The sequence below is a fragment of the Convolutriloba macropyga genome, chromosome 1 (genome assembly GCF_964194025.1).
Source record: "Convolutriloba macropyga chromosome 1, txConMacr16.3, whole genome shotgun sequence".
NCBI lineage: Eukaryota > Metazoa > Xenacoelomorpha > Acoela > Convolutidae > Convolutriloba > Convolutriloba macropyga.
Genome location: NC_134468.1, coordinates 56,481,355 through 56,501,206, shown reverse-complemented (window position 1 = coordinate 56,501,206; position 19,852 = coordinate 56,481,355). Strand labels below are relative to the sequence as shown.

At 33.4% G+C, this 19,852-nt stretch overlaps 2 protein-coding genes and 1 non-coding gene across 5 annotated transcripts in view; 1 reads left to right on the top strand and 2 right to left on the bottom strand.

Moving 5' to 3' along the window:
- The window catches only part of LOC142340622 (RUN and FYVE domain-containing protein 2-like), a 208,602-nt gene that overhangs the window by 180,074 nt on the left and 8,676 nt on the right, over positions 1-19,852 (bottom strand). The gene's annotated exons all lie outside the window — the stretch shown is intronic.
- Positions 363-19,852, bottom strand: part of LOC142340607 (uncharacterized) — a 93,871-nt gene continuing 74,381 nt past the window's right edge. For both annotated transcript variants that reach the window (XM_075391298.1, XM_075391306.1), the window contains exons 8-9: positions 5,380-5,641; positions 363-1,118 (exon numbers count right to left, since the gene is read on the bottom strand). In XM_075391298.1, coding sequence (XP_075247413.1) covers positions 547-1,118; positions 5,380-5,641 — 834 coding nt within the window. In that variant the 3' untranslated portion in view covers positions 363-546. The remainder of the gene's footprint in view (positions 1,119-5,379; positions 5,642-19,852) is intronic.
- Trnar-acg (transfer RNA arginine (anticodon ACG)) lies at positions 1,280-1,352 on the top strand. Its single transcript has one exon. It is a non-coding gene; the product is annotated as a tRNA-Arg (tRNA).

Below are 19,852 nucleotides of genomic sequence, written 5' to 3'. Positions count from 1 at the left end.
CTGATATCTACAACAGAAGACGGATATTCTATTTCACATTAGTTAGATTTCAGTAACAAAAAACTGCCCAATTTAGGCGCTACTATATAGGTGTTAGGATCAGAATAATCCAAGCCTAGAGTTATATCATTGACAATCTTCACCAAAAATAATCAATTGAGGCCTAATTTTCCGAAGATTTTCACGCTTCTCGCTTTTTTACGTCGTCAAGCCGATTGAAAATGAAGACTATTATTTGACTGAAGATGGTTATTAGCTACACGCTAGTATGTAGCGGGCGGCCAGATCAAAAGTAATTCGTTTCGGAGATCAAATAGACAACGCTTCTCGCTCAAAAAGAATAGCATCACAAGGAAAACATATTTTCAGACAATTTTAAATTGTGAGACAAGTTCAAAATCTTTAGCATTGAAAAGAAAATGTAGAATCGGCAGTAACCGAATTATAAATATTGGATATACAAAATCCATTGAATGGATACAAAAACAAAAGGATGTTTAATAAATACACTTTACGGCACCTGATCTGTCAATGTTCTAAAAATCATCACTCAAAAGTAGGGAGCGATTGATTGACCGGTTCCGATGACAAATTTGAACAGCCCTCGGAATCACGTTTGCGCTTTTTCGTTGTACACGCGTTAGAGCTGCTTTCCGGTTGCGAATTTGACTCGGCGGCTAAACCGCTTGCAGCAGAACTTCCAGATGATATGGTACTGTTTTGATATTCACTAATCACATTCAAAATTTCACATTTAATTTGCATCTGGTTATCAAACGCATTGGATTGGGGCACACCATTTTGAATGGACTTTGCACTGAGGTGATCATTCAGCATAACAACTCTTGGAACTTCCACAACATCGGGAGCAACAGGCGTGCCTTTTTTTGTGGCTTTTCGTCGACTTTTTTTAGCAGGTGGCGGGGCTAAGGATGAATTATTACATTGCAAAGGTTCATCCCGCACAGATAAATCTGATTGCAGTTCTCGCTGAATTCGTCGCAACACTTCAAACTGATCTTCCCCCGGCTCAATACCGTGGAACCAGGACTCCTTGGGTTTGTTGCATCTCTTGCGGGTAAAATGTTTGAACAGTGTAAGAGTTTCTTTAGTAGTCTCTGAAACAACACAAGTTGATACTTCGCTTATAGAAAGGTTTAAAGCAGCACCCAAATTTAAGAAATCAGCCGATCTGATTTAAAGTTGGAACGATAATTTTCACGCTCCAAGATAAAAAACTTCGATGAAAAGTTCAACTCAATATTTCAAAACTCAACAAGGCCGCATAGCCTAATGGATAAGGCGCCTGACTACGAATCAGGAGATTGAGGGTTCAAGTCCCTCTGTGGTCGAAGAATATTAAATACATTCATTTAAAGGTATCGTGCGTACTTTTTGGTTTCATTCATTTTTCTCTTTGTATTTCTTAATTTAGTATCATGAACCGTTTATTATGATAAGTAATGCATAGTTTCTAATAATGTACAAACTATGAGGGAAAAATGCATACTACAAAACCAAAAACTACGAACCTCTTCAATCCGTAAAAAAATTAGAAATAGAGAAAGTCTTTAGAGGACACTAAAGAGGAAACAAGATAATTGTCTAAGATTTTTGGGTAGTAAATTTTTCGGTCAAAAAGATTATGAAACGCATTATAATTGTATAAATATTAACCCTTACTGCAACCGCACGTGCTACTGGAATTTTAATTCAAGGGGAGTAAACTGAATTCAAAGGGAGAAGACCTCAATAACTTAACATAGCCAGCAGACTGCGGAAAATAACCGCGATTGACTCGGACCTTTATTGGGATAGAAACAAGCAAGGAAAAGATACCTACTAACGCCAGATGAATTGCTCTCGAACGCCCAGCGGGGCATTTGATTTATAGGGGCATAGCTTACAAATGATTTATGGGGTGTTTGAACCCCTGCCCTCCAAGGTTCTTCCATCTTCACAACTACGACACAATGGCGCTGATTCTCCTTCTCTCACAATCTTTTATATTATCAACCATCTTTATTTCAGAATGACAGCAACTTAGATCACTCAAAAATGAAGAACTCAAGCGTGAAAAAGTCAGTCAAGAAGTAAAAAAAAAATTCTAGAACAAGAACACGGTCAGCAAAAATTTTGCATAAAAACGGCACGCATGTTTACAATAATTGCTTCAAATACGTTCGAGAGCAATTAAAAACAGAATTCGACAGCTAATTTAAAATTCAAAGTATTCTAACTGAAAGTACTAATTTAGGAAGACCAAAAACATTAGAACCTCAGCAGAACAGATGCCTGCTAAAGCTCGCAATGTTAGTTAAGGCACACTCAGTTGATTTTCCTTCGAACTTATAAGAGCGTGTAGAATATTAAAAAACATACAATATTTTGTAAATAATATTAATACAATATAATAAAACATTTGCTGAAAACAGATGGTGTTACAGTCAGTAAAAGCCATTTGATATGCGGTTGAAAGACATTCGATTGAATATACTGCCAAAAACGAAAAATCACCAGTATCAAAAAGAAATGATTACAAATCGATACAACACAAAATGCACACGGAAGTAGATATATCACATAATAAGCATCGCTGAAAGCACTAGAGACCAGTCAATAATGAAAATAAGGGATAAAGTAACAAACAGAACTTAATATTATGGCAAAATTAAACATAAACAGACTAACGTCGGACCAATTGCTCTCAAACGGCTGGCCAGGCAATCAATTTAATAGGGGGCATAAGCTAGAGGAACTTTTATGATGCAAAAACATGTGACTAGCGAGGGCTTCGAACCCGCAACCTCACGTTTGCGAGTCCTGGACAGTAACCACTATGTTAAAATACTAAATTTTTGAATGTTTGCAAATCAAATCACTCAGAAAAAAAATCAAAAGCTCAAGCGTGAAAAAGTCAATCGAGAAGTGAAATCTAAAGAATGTTCGAGGAGAAAACAGTCAGGCATAAATTTTGCTCAAAGAACAATTGAAAAATATCAATATTTGGTAAAAGAAAGAGTCTCAAAGTCCCCACAACAAATGAATACATGCTCCACTAGTTGGAAAATGCCTCAATAGAAAAAATAAGCATGCTAACAAGACCTGCTTTTAGCGAGACTAAGTGACAGGATAAAAAACGGGCAAAAACCAACTAAAAGAACCAACGAAAATTTGAAATCCCCAGTTATGAACTGGAACCCTTAGCAGATTCGCCAACGCTTCACTAGAATAGAAAGCCAACAACACAACGTGACAAAAAATTTAAAAAAAGTAGGCAAAACTAAAAAGTTCACTAATTTTCTTTGAATCAAATATCTTGGATCATCAAAACCATCAGCTGCCCATTGGCTGATTAAATGGCAATAAAGAACCTTAAGAGGAAAAAATCACCTCTAAAGAGCAGTCAATAAAAATTAAAATAAATAAACAAGTTAAATCTCAGCTTACGAAAAAACTTTGAAAACCAACGAATTTGTCGAAACACCGTCTTTTCAATACAGAATTAAAAGAAGTTTGAAAAAATTCAAACATTAAAATAATTCACTAACTTTAAGCTCCTTTGATGACTTCAACGAGCTAGAAATCACCACTCCAATTTGACTGTGATCAACACAATTGGACTTCGAAAATGTTTTTAAAAAACATGGCCGAAAAATTCGATAACTAATCGAAGTAGTGAGATGAACGACTATACTTACTGGCAAAGAAAATTGTTTGGAAAAGTGATTTTTGAAAACAATGACTTAAAATAGTTTTCAAGAATCATATACTAGCCCTTCTGTCTTGAAGAACACCACAAAACCTTTAAAGTTAGAAACTAAAAGCTTCCCTCCTATCGTACTTAAGTACATTTTGCAAAAATAATGCTGAAAAACTCAACTTTTAAAAACATTTATTCTTTCCTATGTAATTTTAAACACCATTATTGACGTTTAGACAAAACCAAGACAACAACTGAATTTCTAGCTAAAATGGTTATGAAAACACGGTGTGCACAGTACAAATGTAACTGACAAATGATTTTAAAAAGCTGAAATAAGAATCAAAATTCAAAACTTTCTGTCAACATTCTAAAAAACACCCACTCAACACAATACACTGATTCTGACTCTAAATTACGTTTGTGGCACAGGTCAAAAGATCTGAATAAGACAGTGAACTAATTTGAAAACAACCAGAGAATCGTTTCAAATTCTCATGTACATTAAAAAATTTTCAGTGCCCCGAGACCTATAAATCTGTTCTATCGCAGTAACAAAGTCTGTAGATGCCAAAAACTCCACGAACTCGGAGAAGGGAAATGAAAAGACAACTGGAAAAAAATTAAAAAGTGAAATAATTTAGCTACAAATTTGAGATCAATCACTTAGCACTCATTAAGAAAAAATGACAAAATGGTATTAGTTGGGGTTGATTAAAAATATAAAAGTAACAATTTCATCAAACTGTTCAAAAGGTTCTCAAATTTTTGATATATTTGTGATATTGTTGCCCGAAACTGACAAAAACGGAATCAATCAATAACAAAGCCACCGAAAAGAAATATATTTGCAACTCAACCCCAATAGGACTCAGAAAACTGAATATCCAAAAACATAAAAAGCGAACAAATAAAGATAGCAGTTTAAAACGTTAAAATTTATCTACAACAAAACAACTACTAACATCATAAAATAGCTAAAGAGCCTAAAATCACCTCAAAAACCTACAATGTAGTTTAATGGAACCAATTTTGATCGAGGAGATAAAAAACTGCTTGCCAAATTCGCACATGAACAAAAAAATTCTGCTGTTCAATTTCATTCTGTCGTTAAGCGTTTATTGACCTGACCATTTCTTTGTTTTCACGTGTTGTATTTCCGGTTTTAAATACACTCCAAAAACATATTGTAGCAATTAATAGTTCGAGAAATTTTGGAGCCGTAAAAATAGGTTTTTTCTTGCACACGTTTTTTCTTGAAATTATTTTCTGGACCCGCAGACCAAATCTGAAATTAAATGACGACAATCGGAGAGCACGAATGTAAAAAATGCGATAGAAAATTCAAAATAATACTGCAAACATAAAATACCGGACGTGATAAAAATTGAACCGAAAATCTGCTCGAACTTTGTTTTCTGACTACATCAATACAAATCCGCAAAAATGCGTTTGACTTCGGAATGATCAAAATCATCAACACTCACTAGTGTTGATGATTTTTCATACATATTTCAAAAGCCAATTGAATTGCAAAAATGAACCCGTGTTAACGTGGACCAGCTTCAAAAAGTCGCTAACATGAAATAAAACCATCACAACGGAAACGTGCAATCACGGTCGTCATTTCTGTGAAGCAAAAAAAACGTTGGGAACAAACAAATGTAACCCCTTACTTTTCGAGCGGTTATTGTTGACCTCTTTGTTAGGGTTACCAAAATCTCTGGGCCCAGTCTCCGACATGGCCTTTGAGAAAAGGAGTAGTGCAAAGAGTCTGTTCTTAAATAGCTGGTAGACCGGTGTGGCTTTCATTTCGTCCAGAATGCTTTGCACTCGGTCAGACCTCTCAAACAGATTAGCGTGCAACTTCAGTAGCTTATCATTGTCTTCTGACAGAGCTTGTTGCCACGCATTCTCCATTGACGTCATAGCAGGAACCTGCAAATAAAAGAACTCTTTACAATGCTTCCGAATAACGTTAACATTTACATCACTCTTAAACACAACCTGATTTATTGTTGAGACGCAATATTATGAAAGAACAAGTGAGTGCTGAGCAATGACTTGTCGCCTGCAAGATTTACGGAATGTAGAACATTGCCGGAAAATAGCCACACATTGCCAGAAAATAGCCACCGTAGACCCGCTTGACGCACATTGGGATTGAAATAACAAAAGAAAAAAGGAGATAGAAATTGACAGAATTTTTCGAAGTGGAAAAAAGTATTTTAAATTGGCGGACAGTTTCAACTAGATCCCAAAATTATACTTAACCCAGCTTCTAAAGTGAAGGATATTTAGCCTAATACTAATGTCAGCTAGCAACCGCTCTCATAAAATTTGATAAGCGAATGCACTATGACTTAATGGCCGGCTTTATTGGTTTATCACGTTTCTTTGACTTAGCTCTTTTGACCTTAACAGTATTCACTATATAATGCTTCCGTAAGCCAATGAATGAGAAAAACTAAAATTCATTCACTTAAAAGAGTGAGGTAAATACTATGAGAAAAAGATTGAGGTAAATCAGGAGTTAAACCTGAGTAAAATGAAAGACGTGGCCAAAAGACAAACCGAACTTTAAAATAATAGCAGCGAAGTCCTCAACTACAATTCAAGGAATTGAACAAACTGAAGACAGCACTATCTGTCTCCTTTAAATAAGAGAGCCTGGTTATAAGGAAAATATGTATCACCCCGTCGACAAAATAAACAGAACACTAGAAAAATCTAAAACTTATTCTATTCCTCTTTTAGAAAAAAGTGGTCAAAAAATTTATTCTGCCGAACAACGAAAACCGCAAAAATCGTTACACAACGAGAGTTTAGACAGCAAATGCAAATTTTGTCGAAAACCACTGCAAATAAAAGGGCAACCGATTTTTACCTTTCATTGAATAAGTGGCGTCAAAGATATCGAAAGGCAAAACCCAGAAAACGATCTCTTCAACATCTATTGCAGTATTCAACAGTAGAATGAATACATGGAATTCAATGCGAATAATTCAGGGATCACGTAACAAAAGTAACAAATAAAGTTAAAAAATTTTGAAAAAATCCTTTCAAACAAAATCAAAAAGCATTTAACTCAAATCCCTAACTGTACTCAATTGTGCCTCACTAGAAATCAAATAAGACCTGTAATTGATGAGATAAGCGACATGACAAAAAGTTTGCAGAAAAGGTCGTATCCTAAAATTTGCTCATAGTATTTCAGAGTAAGTTGTGTCAGAAATATTCAAACCGCTATATTTGAAAAAAAAATGAAAAAAATCCATCAGGGGGCCACTGAAAATAGTATTAACAAAATTAGGTTAGCGAACAACGAAAACTTCTGTATCAAATCCGAAACTCCAAAGAAAAACAAGTCCGTTCAGAATCGTGAAACCTGTTCCATATGCATCAAAACGCTTAAACAAAGTCAAAACTCATTAGAGAAACCTACCATTATTGAGACTAAGAGACAACAACAAAACCATTAAGAAGAACTAACAAAAAATACCATATAATGGAAAAAAGTATCGTGTCGAAGTCGTTAAAACCGTTACTCGTCATAACAAACTCAAATATGCCTAATAAAACAAACACCTACCAAAAATTACGACCTACAATAAAAAACAAAAAGAATAATGTCGGACAAATTTTTGTCGAACGAGAGGCGAAGCAATTTAAATCCAGGGCTTAAGCCTAGATACATTTTGTTTATGGTTGCAAGAACATCCAAAATGCGTGAAAAAGTAACTTGAGAAGTCACAGAATGTTCTAAAACAAAAGCGCAAAATTGGTCAAACGAAAATTCTACGTGAAAAACACATCTTTACAATAATAGCTTTAAAATTCGTTAAGACTAAACTTTTAAAGAAGAAAAACCAATAAAATAATTTGACGACAAGTCGTGTCAGTCTTCAAAACTTTTAGCTGTGAATGAAAACCTTCAAACAGATCCAAACTTAACTCAGAGATAGCCAATTAGAGCTACCAAAAACACGACAAATACATTATAATAAAAAACTATACAAAGTGGAAAAATAAAAAAACTCATTTTCTTTTCCGAAAAAAAGTAGTGTCAAAATCCTGAAACGATTGGATTTCAAGCAAAATCCGTAATTTAATTTGCCTCTCCGGACCTATATTATAAAGAGTAAATGACAGAACAACTCAAAAAAACTGTAAAACAGGCAAAAATCACATTTCTTTAAATAGCGTCGAAGTCGTAAAACCATTAATTGCATTTTGAAGGGTTTAGACAGCTGCAATTAGGCATTTTTAGAACAAAAATATCACCTTTTAGGAAAAAATCCTCCAGTTTTTTATCTCTTTTTACAAAACCAATAATACTTAATTCTGTAGCGGACTTAACCACTGGCTAAGCTAAAGGCGTCAATAACAACAAGCTGAATACGCAAATTATCTAAAAAGGATGCAAGAGAAAGTGATAAATGACGTCACGCGAAAGGGGGGTCGAACTTAAGAACTGCCAATCACACCATGAATTTATACCTTCTAACGTTTTGGTGAATTGCATACTTACCTGTTTATTCAGTTTTTGAAGACGAAAAAGAAAATGGTCAGACGGAAATTCATTAATACAAAATACTGCATATAGCCTCAAAATTACGACTGAGAGGAATTAATAAACTATTTAAATGTACAATCGAAACTGAAAAACAATTCTGTAAAGCTAAGGAAGGAAAATCATGCATAAAACTTTAAAAACATAACCCTCTAACGTCGGACGAATTCCTCTCAAACGACCAGCTAGCGGTGCGTGGAGTGGGGTGTTAATCCAAAGAAATAACTAATTTACCTTAATGTCAAACTATGAATAATAAAAAGAACTCCTTTTCTATTTTGCGGAAGTTTTTCAGAGAGAGAGAGAGAGAGAGAGAGAGAGAGAGAGAGAGAGAGACAGAGAGAGCTGAATTTTAAAAAGTCGATTAAAGCATTAACAAAACATTTAAAAAAACATTTAAACTACGTGTACTTAGAGTAAACAATGAATTTGAAGAAAAAAAATCAGAAAACAAGTAAAGGGACAACAGATAAAAAAATTCGGAGAAATTTGAAATTCACCAAGGTCTTGGTGGCACCAAAGTCCCTAATATACGAAAAAAATCTCAAATTTTTAGACCATACAATTAATGTTATTAAAACGCATTTATAAACTTTTCTCAAGAAATCCATGTGATCATGTGACAACAATAATAAAAATTGAAAGCATCAAAAACTCACTGAAATATCACAACTTTTACAAAAACGAATGAACTGAAAAAAAATAGCTCCACACTTCACCCATAACATATTCAATCTTGTCCCAATGAAAAAAGCCAATAAGACATTGGATCACTAAGACTAAGAGAACGAAAAACATTAACAAACATGGTCAAAACAAAAAATACAGCTATTTTTTCAATATATATCACTACAAAATCCTTCGACATTATATTGAACATTTCTCAGAAGTTGCTACTCCTATTCTTTCTTCTATACTCAAGAGACCATATGACCGAGCCAACTTTGTTCAATAATAGAGCTGCCATATAACATTAAAAACGATACATTCTTAGCAGACGAGAAAAAAAATTGGCCTATCAAACATTAAGTGTCTCTTCTTAAATGCTCTTACGAGCGATTCCAAAAAAGAATCATAACAGTCATTTGAATTACTATTCTGAAGTACCCAAAAACTGAAAAAAAAACATCCTAAGTTGAAAGTTGGTCTAAAATTGATAGAAATTAATAAATTTCTTTGGGAAACACTGTTAAAAATAATAGCAAGCAACATCAAAAGAAAAAAAACTATTAAAAACTAATTGGATCCAAAAAATTTCCCTTAGACTGAACAAAATTAAGAATACAAAAAATCGCAAATAACTCAAAAAGAATAAAGTGCTAGAAACGCGTCTAACATATCGTCAAAAATAGCCAAAAGTTGCGCCCATAAGTCTTATATATGCTTAGAATGGTCAAGAACGTACATTAACCTTCAAATATTTGTAGTAAATTAGAAAAACCACTTAGAGCGAAAAAGTTAGAATTGAAGCAAAGAAATGCTTCGAAAAAGCCACCGTGATCCAAAAATTTCACTCGCTTAGAATAAATTCTTTCACACTTACTTTTTTCCTCTTTCGAAAATTGATATGAAAAAAAAACACCATTCAGTCTTCGCTGCTACCAAAATCCTTGTACGCGCAGCATTGACTTTTAAATCCCGTTTCAGATAAATTCGACCAACTAAAGCCGGAAGAAATCCAAAAACTGGAGGAGTTGCTCTGCCGAAAGCGACAAATTTAAAGCGCTGGTATTACCTAAAACTACTTGAAAACAAAAAAGTAATCAACCTCAAATTAACCCTAAAACAGAAAAAGCTAATCGAGAAAATCGATTGAAAAATTGAGAAAATCGACTTTTTAAAAATCATATTTCTCTAGAAAAATACTTTTCTTTGCCAACAAAACTATTTTCTTTTGGAAATTAGAAAATCCTTTCAGCAATAGAAGCATTCAATTCCCAAAGAAATAATTAAGAGCAAAAAAGCGCTAACAGTCTGAACATCTGCAAAGTGATTATAAAACGTACCAACCACAAAAAATATTCCAAACACTATCAAAACGCGCTGGAAAATCATACAACAATTTATTATACCCACGTAATTCAAAAATTTAAAATTAAACAAAAGAAAACTGATGTATAAATTAGTTTAAATGAAAATTAAACTAATAAGCAGAAAATGACAATTAAACAATAAATAAAAAATAAACTGAGAAATGATAAATTTCTCTTGCTTAAAGAAAACATTTGCACACCTCAATTTCCCACTCTCACTCTTTTCAAAACACCCACTCCACTCTCTTTCCCGCTCTCAATCTTTTCAGAAGACCCACTCCTTTCGAACAACAAACCCATTCTTTGCGCTCCATGTTCAAAATTTGCTCAAAATCCAAACAACTCCAATTTTTTTCACGCATTTCAATTGCTCCTTAAAATTCACTCAAACAAAATTGATTTAAAAAGACTTCTCAGAGATTTATCAGAATTAAGTTCAAGTAGCGGGCATCTAAAATTGGACTTAATGGGTTTCTCCCAGTTCTAATTTTGATTTCATTCTTCGAAGAAGACTACTTATTTCAGATTATCTTGCCAGGTAACTGCCTTTTAAAAGAAATTTTTGGCACACTGAACCAAGAGGCAAACGACCCAGAGACGTCAAAAATAATTCACACAAAATGTTGAAGAAGCTCTTAACTGAGGTAAAGCAAAACAAATATGTTTGAAGAATTAAAAAATATAGCAGGACAAGTCCTGACCTCAAAATTAAAAAACATAAACCGACAAATGTCGGAAGAATTGCTCTTGAACGACAGGCGAGGCAATTTAATTCAGCGTCTGTAGTCTAGATCAATTTTTTCTTTATGGGTGCAAAAAACCTTGCCGCCACCGGGATTCGAACAAATGACCTCCCGATCCATAACCACCAGCACTAACCACTGCGCTATGACTCACATTTTTTCTCTTTGCTGCAACCGATTTTATATTAGCAACAAGCTTTACTTCAGAGTGAGAGTAATAGAGATCACTCAACAATGATGAAAGAAAGCGTGAAAAAGTCATTTGAGAAGTCAAAGAATGTTCTAGAAGAAAAGCGCAAAATCGTCAATTTTTGCATAAAAAAGACACATACGTTTACAATAATTGCTATGAACTTCGTTCAAGAGCAATTAATCATTTGGTGTTTGGGGGATGGAATGTTAGGCGATAACTCGATTAGGCGAGCAATTTCTATAGCTATTAGACAAAAAAAGTTGATCTAATGTTTCGTGGATATTAGGCGAATGCCAATTAAAACACTTAAGGACGGTACTCCAAAATCCACTCGGCGCTATATAGTATTCAAGTCTCCCTAAAAAGGGTGTATAAATGATAAAAGCTTACAAAAACAAATACATTTGAGATTGAGCTTTGCAGCATTACAGTTCAGTTGAATTCAGCAACTATAGTAACAATTGTCTGGAATGATTGTTTGGGGAAACATGAGTACTCTATTGTCCAGAAAATTTTTGCTCAAAATTTTCGCCTAATGGCTATAAAAATTGTTCACCTTATCAAATTTTCGCCTAATATCCCAATCTCGCGGTTTTTAACTCCACTTCCTGTTTCCGCGTGACCAAAACCATCACTCATCACTTCAATTTGAGTTGAAAAATCATGAAAACGTGCAAACAGATCTTTGAAAAAGACAGTTGTAAAAAAAGAAAGAATTGCAAAAACGCGCCGCTATAATAGCCGGATGCGAAATGAGGTCGGCTAATAATAGAACAAAACATCAAGCAGATTAGCAGCTTGACACGAGGTATGTTCAATGAATTTTCAACCTTCGCAAAGTTGCAAAAAAACTCCGCAGCAAGCCTGATAACGCTTTGACACATTCCTCCTTTAAAATTGATGTCTCAAAACTCCGATGTTTTCGCATGAACAAACATAGCCGGCAGACTGCCAGATAGCTGTGAAATAGACTTGCGTGTGGTATAATACAGATAGTAGATACAGATATAAGTTGAAAAGGCTATCGACGTTGCTCAAACTATTTTAAAAAACCTTTAGCGATGATTTAATCAGGCTTGTTTAAATTCACGCCACAGAAGCCTTTTCATGAGGGACCTTGATTACACAAATGAGTTACTTTGACCATAAATCAATTCAAAATAGACTTAAAGTGAAAAAGTTATATTTTATTGAGTGAGGTAAGTCACGTATGACCAAAATCTAATCACGGAAATGGCCTTGAAGATTTTGCTAGAGTGGTTAAGAAAGGACGCGCAAATGCCATAAGTGAGAAGAAGAAGTCATTGACTATTTAAGACTTGCGGCGCGAACCAACAAAAAACGAAAAAAGAGCGTGAGACGACGAAAAAAAACACCAAGAGCACAGCAATATACACTCCATGACACAATTAAACACACAAAATGCTATTTTAGATGCTAAACTGCCTGTTTCAGATATTTTTAGTCAATATAACGTTGGCCGTTTCTTTTGATCTTTATATCAATCGACGCATAATCTTCAGAAATTTCATTGATATAATTCTGAATAAACTTACAGGCTTACTTCCAGAGGAAATCCAGATGGAAGTCGGCCAGTTTTCCATAAGCAGCTGTAATTTAAGTCACACGTTGAATCTGTTCAACTTGCTCATGCCTCCATATTGAAAAAACATAGCTGCCAGAGTGCCAGAAAATACCCGCAGTTGCTTTGTAGATCTGCAGTCTCAAAAAAACAGTAAAAGAGAGACAGACAACAGAAAATAGTCTTTTCAATTTGAGAATGTTATATTCTGATTAAGAATCTAAATAATTTATGGCTGCCTCTATTAGCTGCTCTCAAATAACCTTCATTCAGAGTGACACACCCATTTGACCATAGACCTTTGAATTAAAGTAAATCAAAGTCAATTTCAAAGTGAGGAAGTCATTTTAGAGACTGAGGTAAGTCAAGTGTGACTAAAAATTTAATCACGCGAAGGAACAAAAAACTCGCTCCACTAAGAGCGAAAAATGACGTCACGCACGCACTTCAGTTGAAACTGCATGAACAAATGAACGAAAAGCAGATTTCAAATGGTTGTGACGTCATATGGTCGTAACGAAAATCTCGCCATGAAATACAAACACAGCCGGAAGAATTTCCGAAAACGATTCGAAATGATATCCACCGAAGGAATTGGTTTTCCAGATACCTTATGTCTCTCCATGCAGAAAGCATAAATGCAGAAGAAACCAAAAACCATAAGTCAAACAACAAAAGAAAATTTGGGCAAATTAAACAAAAAATTAGGAAATTTCAATGTACTTCTCATCTAGTAAAAGTAGACATACGCACAAAAACGTTGTTTTATGCTATGATAACTGGTTATACAACCGCAAAATATCAGCCAAGCCTTAATTTGTCAAATTTTTTCAAATTGCATAGAAAGAGACCATTTTGTAGCAAAAGAAGCTTGTATCCTTTGTATTAAAAAACACTTACAGTCATGAAATTTAAATCAATTGACAAAAAATTCAATAAAACGATAATGGGCCAAAAATCGCTAAAAAAACTTGACAATCAGCAAAGTAAGCAAAAATTTACAAATTAATCACCAAAAAGACAAAAAAAAAAGATATACAAGCAAAAAACATTTAAAACTAAAACCCAAATATTTTTCCTAGAAACTAACCACAAGCCGAAATTATTAAACGGCATTTTAAGCAAAATCTCAGTGCCGCATTATGGCAAATGAAATGAATTGCAAACAAAAAAATCTAAAAAGTCTATAACCCTTATAACCCTTATTTTTAAACAACTGATGAAAGCAGAGCTGACTAAAAATATAGGTCTCAAGAAACTGATAGACTGATACATGCTAGAATGCTGAGAATAGGGACAGAAACAAACTAAAAAAACAAAACCTGTTCTTGATTTTGAAAGTTAAACAAATTGAAAAAAAAACGAATAAAAAACAGATGGATAGAAATACGAAGACGAAAAAGATTCACATTTTCTTTTTTAGCATAAAATTATGTAGCTATCCTCCTGTATAGAATAAAATGTAAAAAAAAGTTCGAAGATTGGAAACAATAAAACATTTTTCCATTAAAAATGTCAAAAATTTTTTCAATATTGCACTTATGAAAAATTTTGCTGAATTGCATATACTAAACGCCGCGAAACTTATCTATTATTAGTAAAAATAAATTACCATCCATAACAGTGCACACCAAGACCTTTCTTAGTAATAAAAGTCAAAAAAACAAACATATAAATTGGACAAAAAACTGCCAAAATCAGGCAAGCATGCGTACAATTCTATAAAGCAAAAATACTTCACGTTATAAAGATGCATTCAATGCATGAAACATCAAAGTTAAATTACCATATGCACTAATCTTTGGAGAAAAATGCGCTTCTAGATCCAAAATTGAAGAATTGAATTTTAAAAAGGCAAAAATGAATTAAAAAAATTGGGAATAAGTGCTCATTTAGAATTAAAACGCATTATCAGACTATAAAAAACACTGCGGTATCAATTTCAGAGATTCATATTTTAATACAGCTTCTAGTAAGATCCAATTCTACAAAAAATTTAATTACAAAAAATTGGGCGAATTGGACAAAAAACGGCTAAAATGGTAATCTATATGCTGTATTACGTCAAAAAATACTTTTCGAAGTCGAAACGCATGATCAAAAAACATCTCTCGCTCAGAAAAAAAAATTCACACGGCAATTTCACTCTCTTTCGCTTTTAGGTCAAAACGTTGTCTGAACCAATAGCACTTTTGGTATAATGAAATTAAGTTTTAAAGTGAAAAAGTCAAATTTTATTGAGTGAGGTAAGTCACGTATGACCAAAATCTAATCACGCAAATGGCCTTGAAGATTTTTCTAGAGTGGTTAAGGAATGACGCTGAGCGCGCAAATGCCATAAGTGAGAGGAAGAAGTCATTGAAAATTTAAGCCTTAAACCAATAAAAACCAATAAAAACGAAAAAAGAGCGTGAGACGACGAAACAAAAAAAACACCAAGAGCACCGCAATATACACTCCATGACACAATTAAACACACAAAATGCAATTTTAGATGCTAAACTGCCTGTTTCAGAAAATATTTTTATTCAACATAACGTTGGCTATTTCTTTTGATCTTTATATCAATCGACGCATAATCTTCAGAAATTTCATTGATATAATTCTGAATAAACTTACAGGCTTACTTCCAGAGGAAATCCAGATGGAAGTTGGCCAGTTTTCCATAAGCAGCTGTAATTTAAGTCACACGTTAAATCTGTTCAACTTGCTCATGCCTCCATATTGAAAAAACATAGCTGCCAGAGTGCCAGAAAATACCCGCAGTTGCTTTGTAGATCTGCAGTCTCAAAAAAACAGTAAAAGAGAAAAACAGACAACAGAAAATAGCCTTTTCAATTTGAGAATGTTATATTCTGATTAAGAATCTAAATAATTTATGGCTGCCTCTATTAGCTGCTCTCAAATAACCTTCATTCAGAGTGACAAACCCATTTGACTATAGATCTTTGAATTAAAGTAAATCAAAGTCAATTTCAAAGTGAGGAAGTCATTTTAGAGACTGAGGTAAGTCAAGTGTGACAAAAAATTTAATCACGCGAAGGAACAAAAAACTCGCTCCACTAAGACCAAAAAATGACGTCACGCACGCACTTCAGTTGAAACTGCATGAACAAATGAACGAAAAGCAGATTTCAAATGGTTGTGACGTCATATGGTCGTAACGAAAATCTCGCCATGAAATACAAAAACAGCCGGAAGAATTTCCGAAAACGATTTGAAATGATATCCACCGAAAGAATTGGTTTTCCAGATACCTTATGTCTCTCCATGAAGAAAGCATAAATGCAGAAGAAACCAAAAACCATAAGTCAAACAACAAAAGAAAATTTGGGCAAATTAAACAAAAAATTAGGAAATTTCAATGTACTTCTCATCTAGTAAAAGTAGACATACGCACAAAACCGTTGTTTTATGCTATGATAACTGGTTATACAACCGCAAAATATCAGCCAAGCCTTAATTTGTCAAATTTTTTCAAATTGCATAGAAAGAGACCATTTTGTAGCAAAAGAAGCTTGCATCCTTTGTATTAAAAAACACTTACAGTCATGAGGCTTTAAATAAATTGACAATAAATTCAATAAAACGATAATGGGCCAAAAATCGCTAAAAAAACTTGACAATCAGCAAAGTAAGCAAAAATTTACAAACTAATCACCAAAAAGACCAAAAAAAAGATATACAAGCAAAAAACATTTTAAAAAACTAAAACCCAAATATTTTTCCTAGAAACTAACCACAAGCCGAAATTATTAAACGGCATTTTAAGCAAAATCTCAGTGCCGCATTATGGCAAATGAAATGAATTGCAAACAAAAAAATCTAAAAAGTCTATAACCCTTATAACCCTTATTTTTAAACAACTGATGAAAGCAGAGCTGACTAAAAATATAGGTCTCAAGAAACTGATAGACTGATACATGCTAGAATTCTGAGAATAGGGACAGAAACAAACAAAAAAAACAAAACCTGTTCTTGATTTTGAAAGTTAAACAAATTGAAAAAAAAAACGAATAAAAAACAGATGGATAGAAATACGAAGACGAAAAAGATTCACATTTTCTTTTTTAGCATAAAAGTATGTAGCTATCCTCCTGTATAGAATAAAATGTAAAAAAAAGTTCGAAGATTGGAAACAATAAAACATTTTTCCATTAAAAATGTCAAAAATTTTTTCAATATTGCACTTATGAAAAATTTTGCTGAATTGCATATACTAAACGCCGCGAAACTTATCTATTATTAGTAAGATAAATTACCATCCATAACAGTGCACACCAAGACCTTTCTTAGTAATAAAAGTCAAAAAAACAAACATATAAATTGGACAAAAAACTGCCAAAATCAGGCAAGCATGCGTACAATTCTATAAAGCAAAAATACTTCACGTTATAAAGATGCATTCAATGCATGAAACATCAAAGTTAAATTACCATATGCACTAATCTTTGGAGAAAAATGCGCTTCTAGATCCAAAATTGAAGAATTGAATTTTAAAAAGGCAAAAATGAATTAAAAAAATTGGGAATAAGTGCTCATTTAGAATTAAAACGCATTATCGGACTATAAAAAACACTGCGGTATCGATTTCAGAGGTTGATATTTTAATACAGCTTCTAGTAAGATCTAATTCTACAAAAAATTTAATTACAAAAAAATTGGGCGAATTGGACAAAAAACGGCTAAAATGGTAATCTATATGCTGTATTACGTCAAAAAATACTTTTCGAAGTCAAAACGCATGATCAAAAAACATCTCTCGCTCAGAGAAAAAAATTCACACGGCAATTTCACTCTCTTTCGATTTTAGGTCAAAACGTTGTCTGAACCAATAGCACTTTTGGTAAAATGAAATTAAGTTTTAAAGTGAAAAAGTCAAATTTTATTGAGTGAGGTAAGTCACGTATGACCAAAATCTAATCACGCAAATGGCCTTGAAGATTTTTCTAGAGTGGTTAAGGAATTACGCTGAGCGCGCAAATGCCATAAGTGAGAGGAAGAAGTCATTGAAAATTTAAGCCTTAAACCAATAAAAACCAATAAAAACGAAAAAAGAGCTTGAGACGACGAAACAAAAAAAACACCAAGAGCACCGCAATATACACTCCATGACACAATTAAACACACAAAATGCAATTTTAGATGCTAAACTGCCTGTTTCAGAAAATATTTTTATTCAACATAACGTTTGCCATTTCTTTTGATCTTTATATCAATCGACGCATAATCTTCAGAAATTTCATTGATATAATTCTGAATAAACTTACAAGCTTACTTCCAGAGGAAATCCAGATGGAAGTTGGCCCGTTTTCCATAAGCAGCTGTAATTTAAGTCACACTTAAATCTGTTAATCTTGCTCATGCCTCCATATTGAAAAAAATAGCTGCCAGATTGCCAGAAAATACCCGCAGTAGCTTTGTAGATCTGCAGTCTCAAAAAAACAGTAAAGAAAGACAGACCACAGAAGATAGCCTTTTCATTTTGAGAATGTTATATTCTGATAAAAAAATTTATATAAGTTATTGCTGCTTCTATTAGCCGCTCTCAAATAACCTTCAATCAGAGTGACACACACCCATTTGACTTCCTCACTTTGAAATTGACTTTTATTTACTTTAATTCAAAGAGATAAGGTTAACTCTTTGAATTAAAGTAAATAAAAGTCAATTTCAAAGTGAGGAAGTCATTTTTGAGACTGAGGTAAGTCAAGTGTGACCAAAAAGTTAATCACGCGAATGAACAAAAAAACTCGCTCCTTTAAGAGCAAAAATGACGTCACGCACGCACTTCAGTTGAAACTGCATGAACGAATGAACAAAAAGCAGATTTGAAGTGGTTGTGACGTCATCTGGTCGTAACAAAAATCGCGACGACGAAATAAAAAAAACATAGCCGGAAGAATTCCGGAAACGATTTTTCAGATACCTAATGTCTCTCCATGCAGAAAGCATATATGGAGAAAAAACAAAAACCATAACCAAACAAGAAAATTTGGGCAAAATAAACAAAAAATTACGAATTTCAATGTACTTCTCTTCTAGTACAATTAGACGTACGAACAAAAACTGTTGTTTCATGCTATGATAACTGTTTATACAACCGCAAATCATCAGCCAAGCCTTAAAGAGCTCACAGACATCTTAATTTTTGAAAAAGGTTTTTGAAAGAGTTTCTCAATTTTTGTCAAATTGCATGGAAAGAGACAATTTTCTAGCAAAAGAAGCTTGTATCCTTTGCATTAAAAAACACCTACAGTCAAGAGGCTTTATTTCAATTGACAATAAACTCAATAAAACGATAATGGGCCAAAAATCGCTAAAAAAACTTGACAATCAGCAAATTAAGCGAAAGTTTACAAATTAATTGCCAAAAAGACAAAAAAAGATATACAAGCGAAAAACATTTTAAATAACTAAGACCCAAATATTATTCCTAGAAACTAAACACAAGCCAAAATTATTAAACGGCATTTTAAGCAAAATCTCAGTGCCGCATTATGGCAAATGAAATGAATTGCAAACAAAAAATCTAAGAAAAAGTCTATAACCCTTATTTTTAAACAAGTGATGAAAGCAGAGCTGATTAAAACTATAGGTCTCAAGAAACTGATAGGATGATTCATGCTAAAATGCTGAGAATAAGGACAGGAACAAACAAAAAAACAAAACCTGTTCTTAATTTTGAAAATTAAACAAATTGATAAAAAATACGAAAAAACGATGACGAAACAGATTCATATTTTTTAGCATAAAATTATGTAGCCATCCTCCTGTATAGATTAAAATGTAAAAAACGGTCCGAAGATTGGAAACAATAAAACATTTTTCCATTAAAAATGTCAAAAATTTTTTCAATATCGCACTTATGAAAAATTTTGCTGAATTGCATATAATAAACGCCGCGAAACTAATCTATTATTAGTAAAAAGAAATTACCATCCATGACAGTGCACACCAAGACCTTTCTTAGTAATGAAAGCCAAAAAACAAACATATAAATTGGACAAAAAACTGCCAAAATC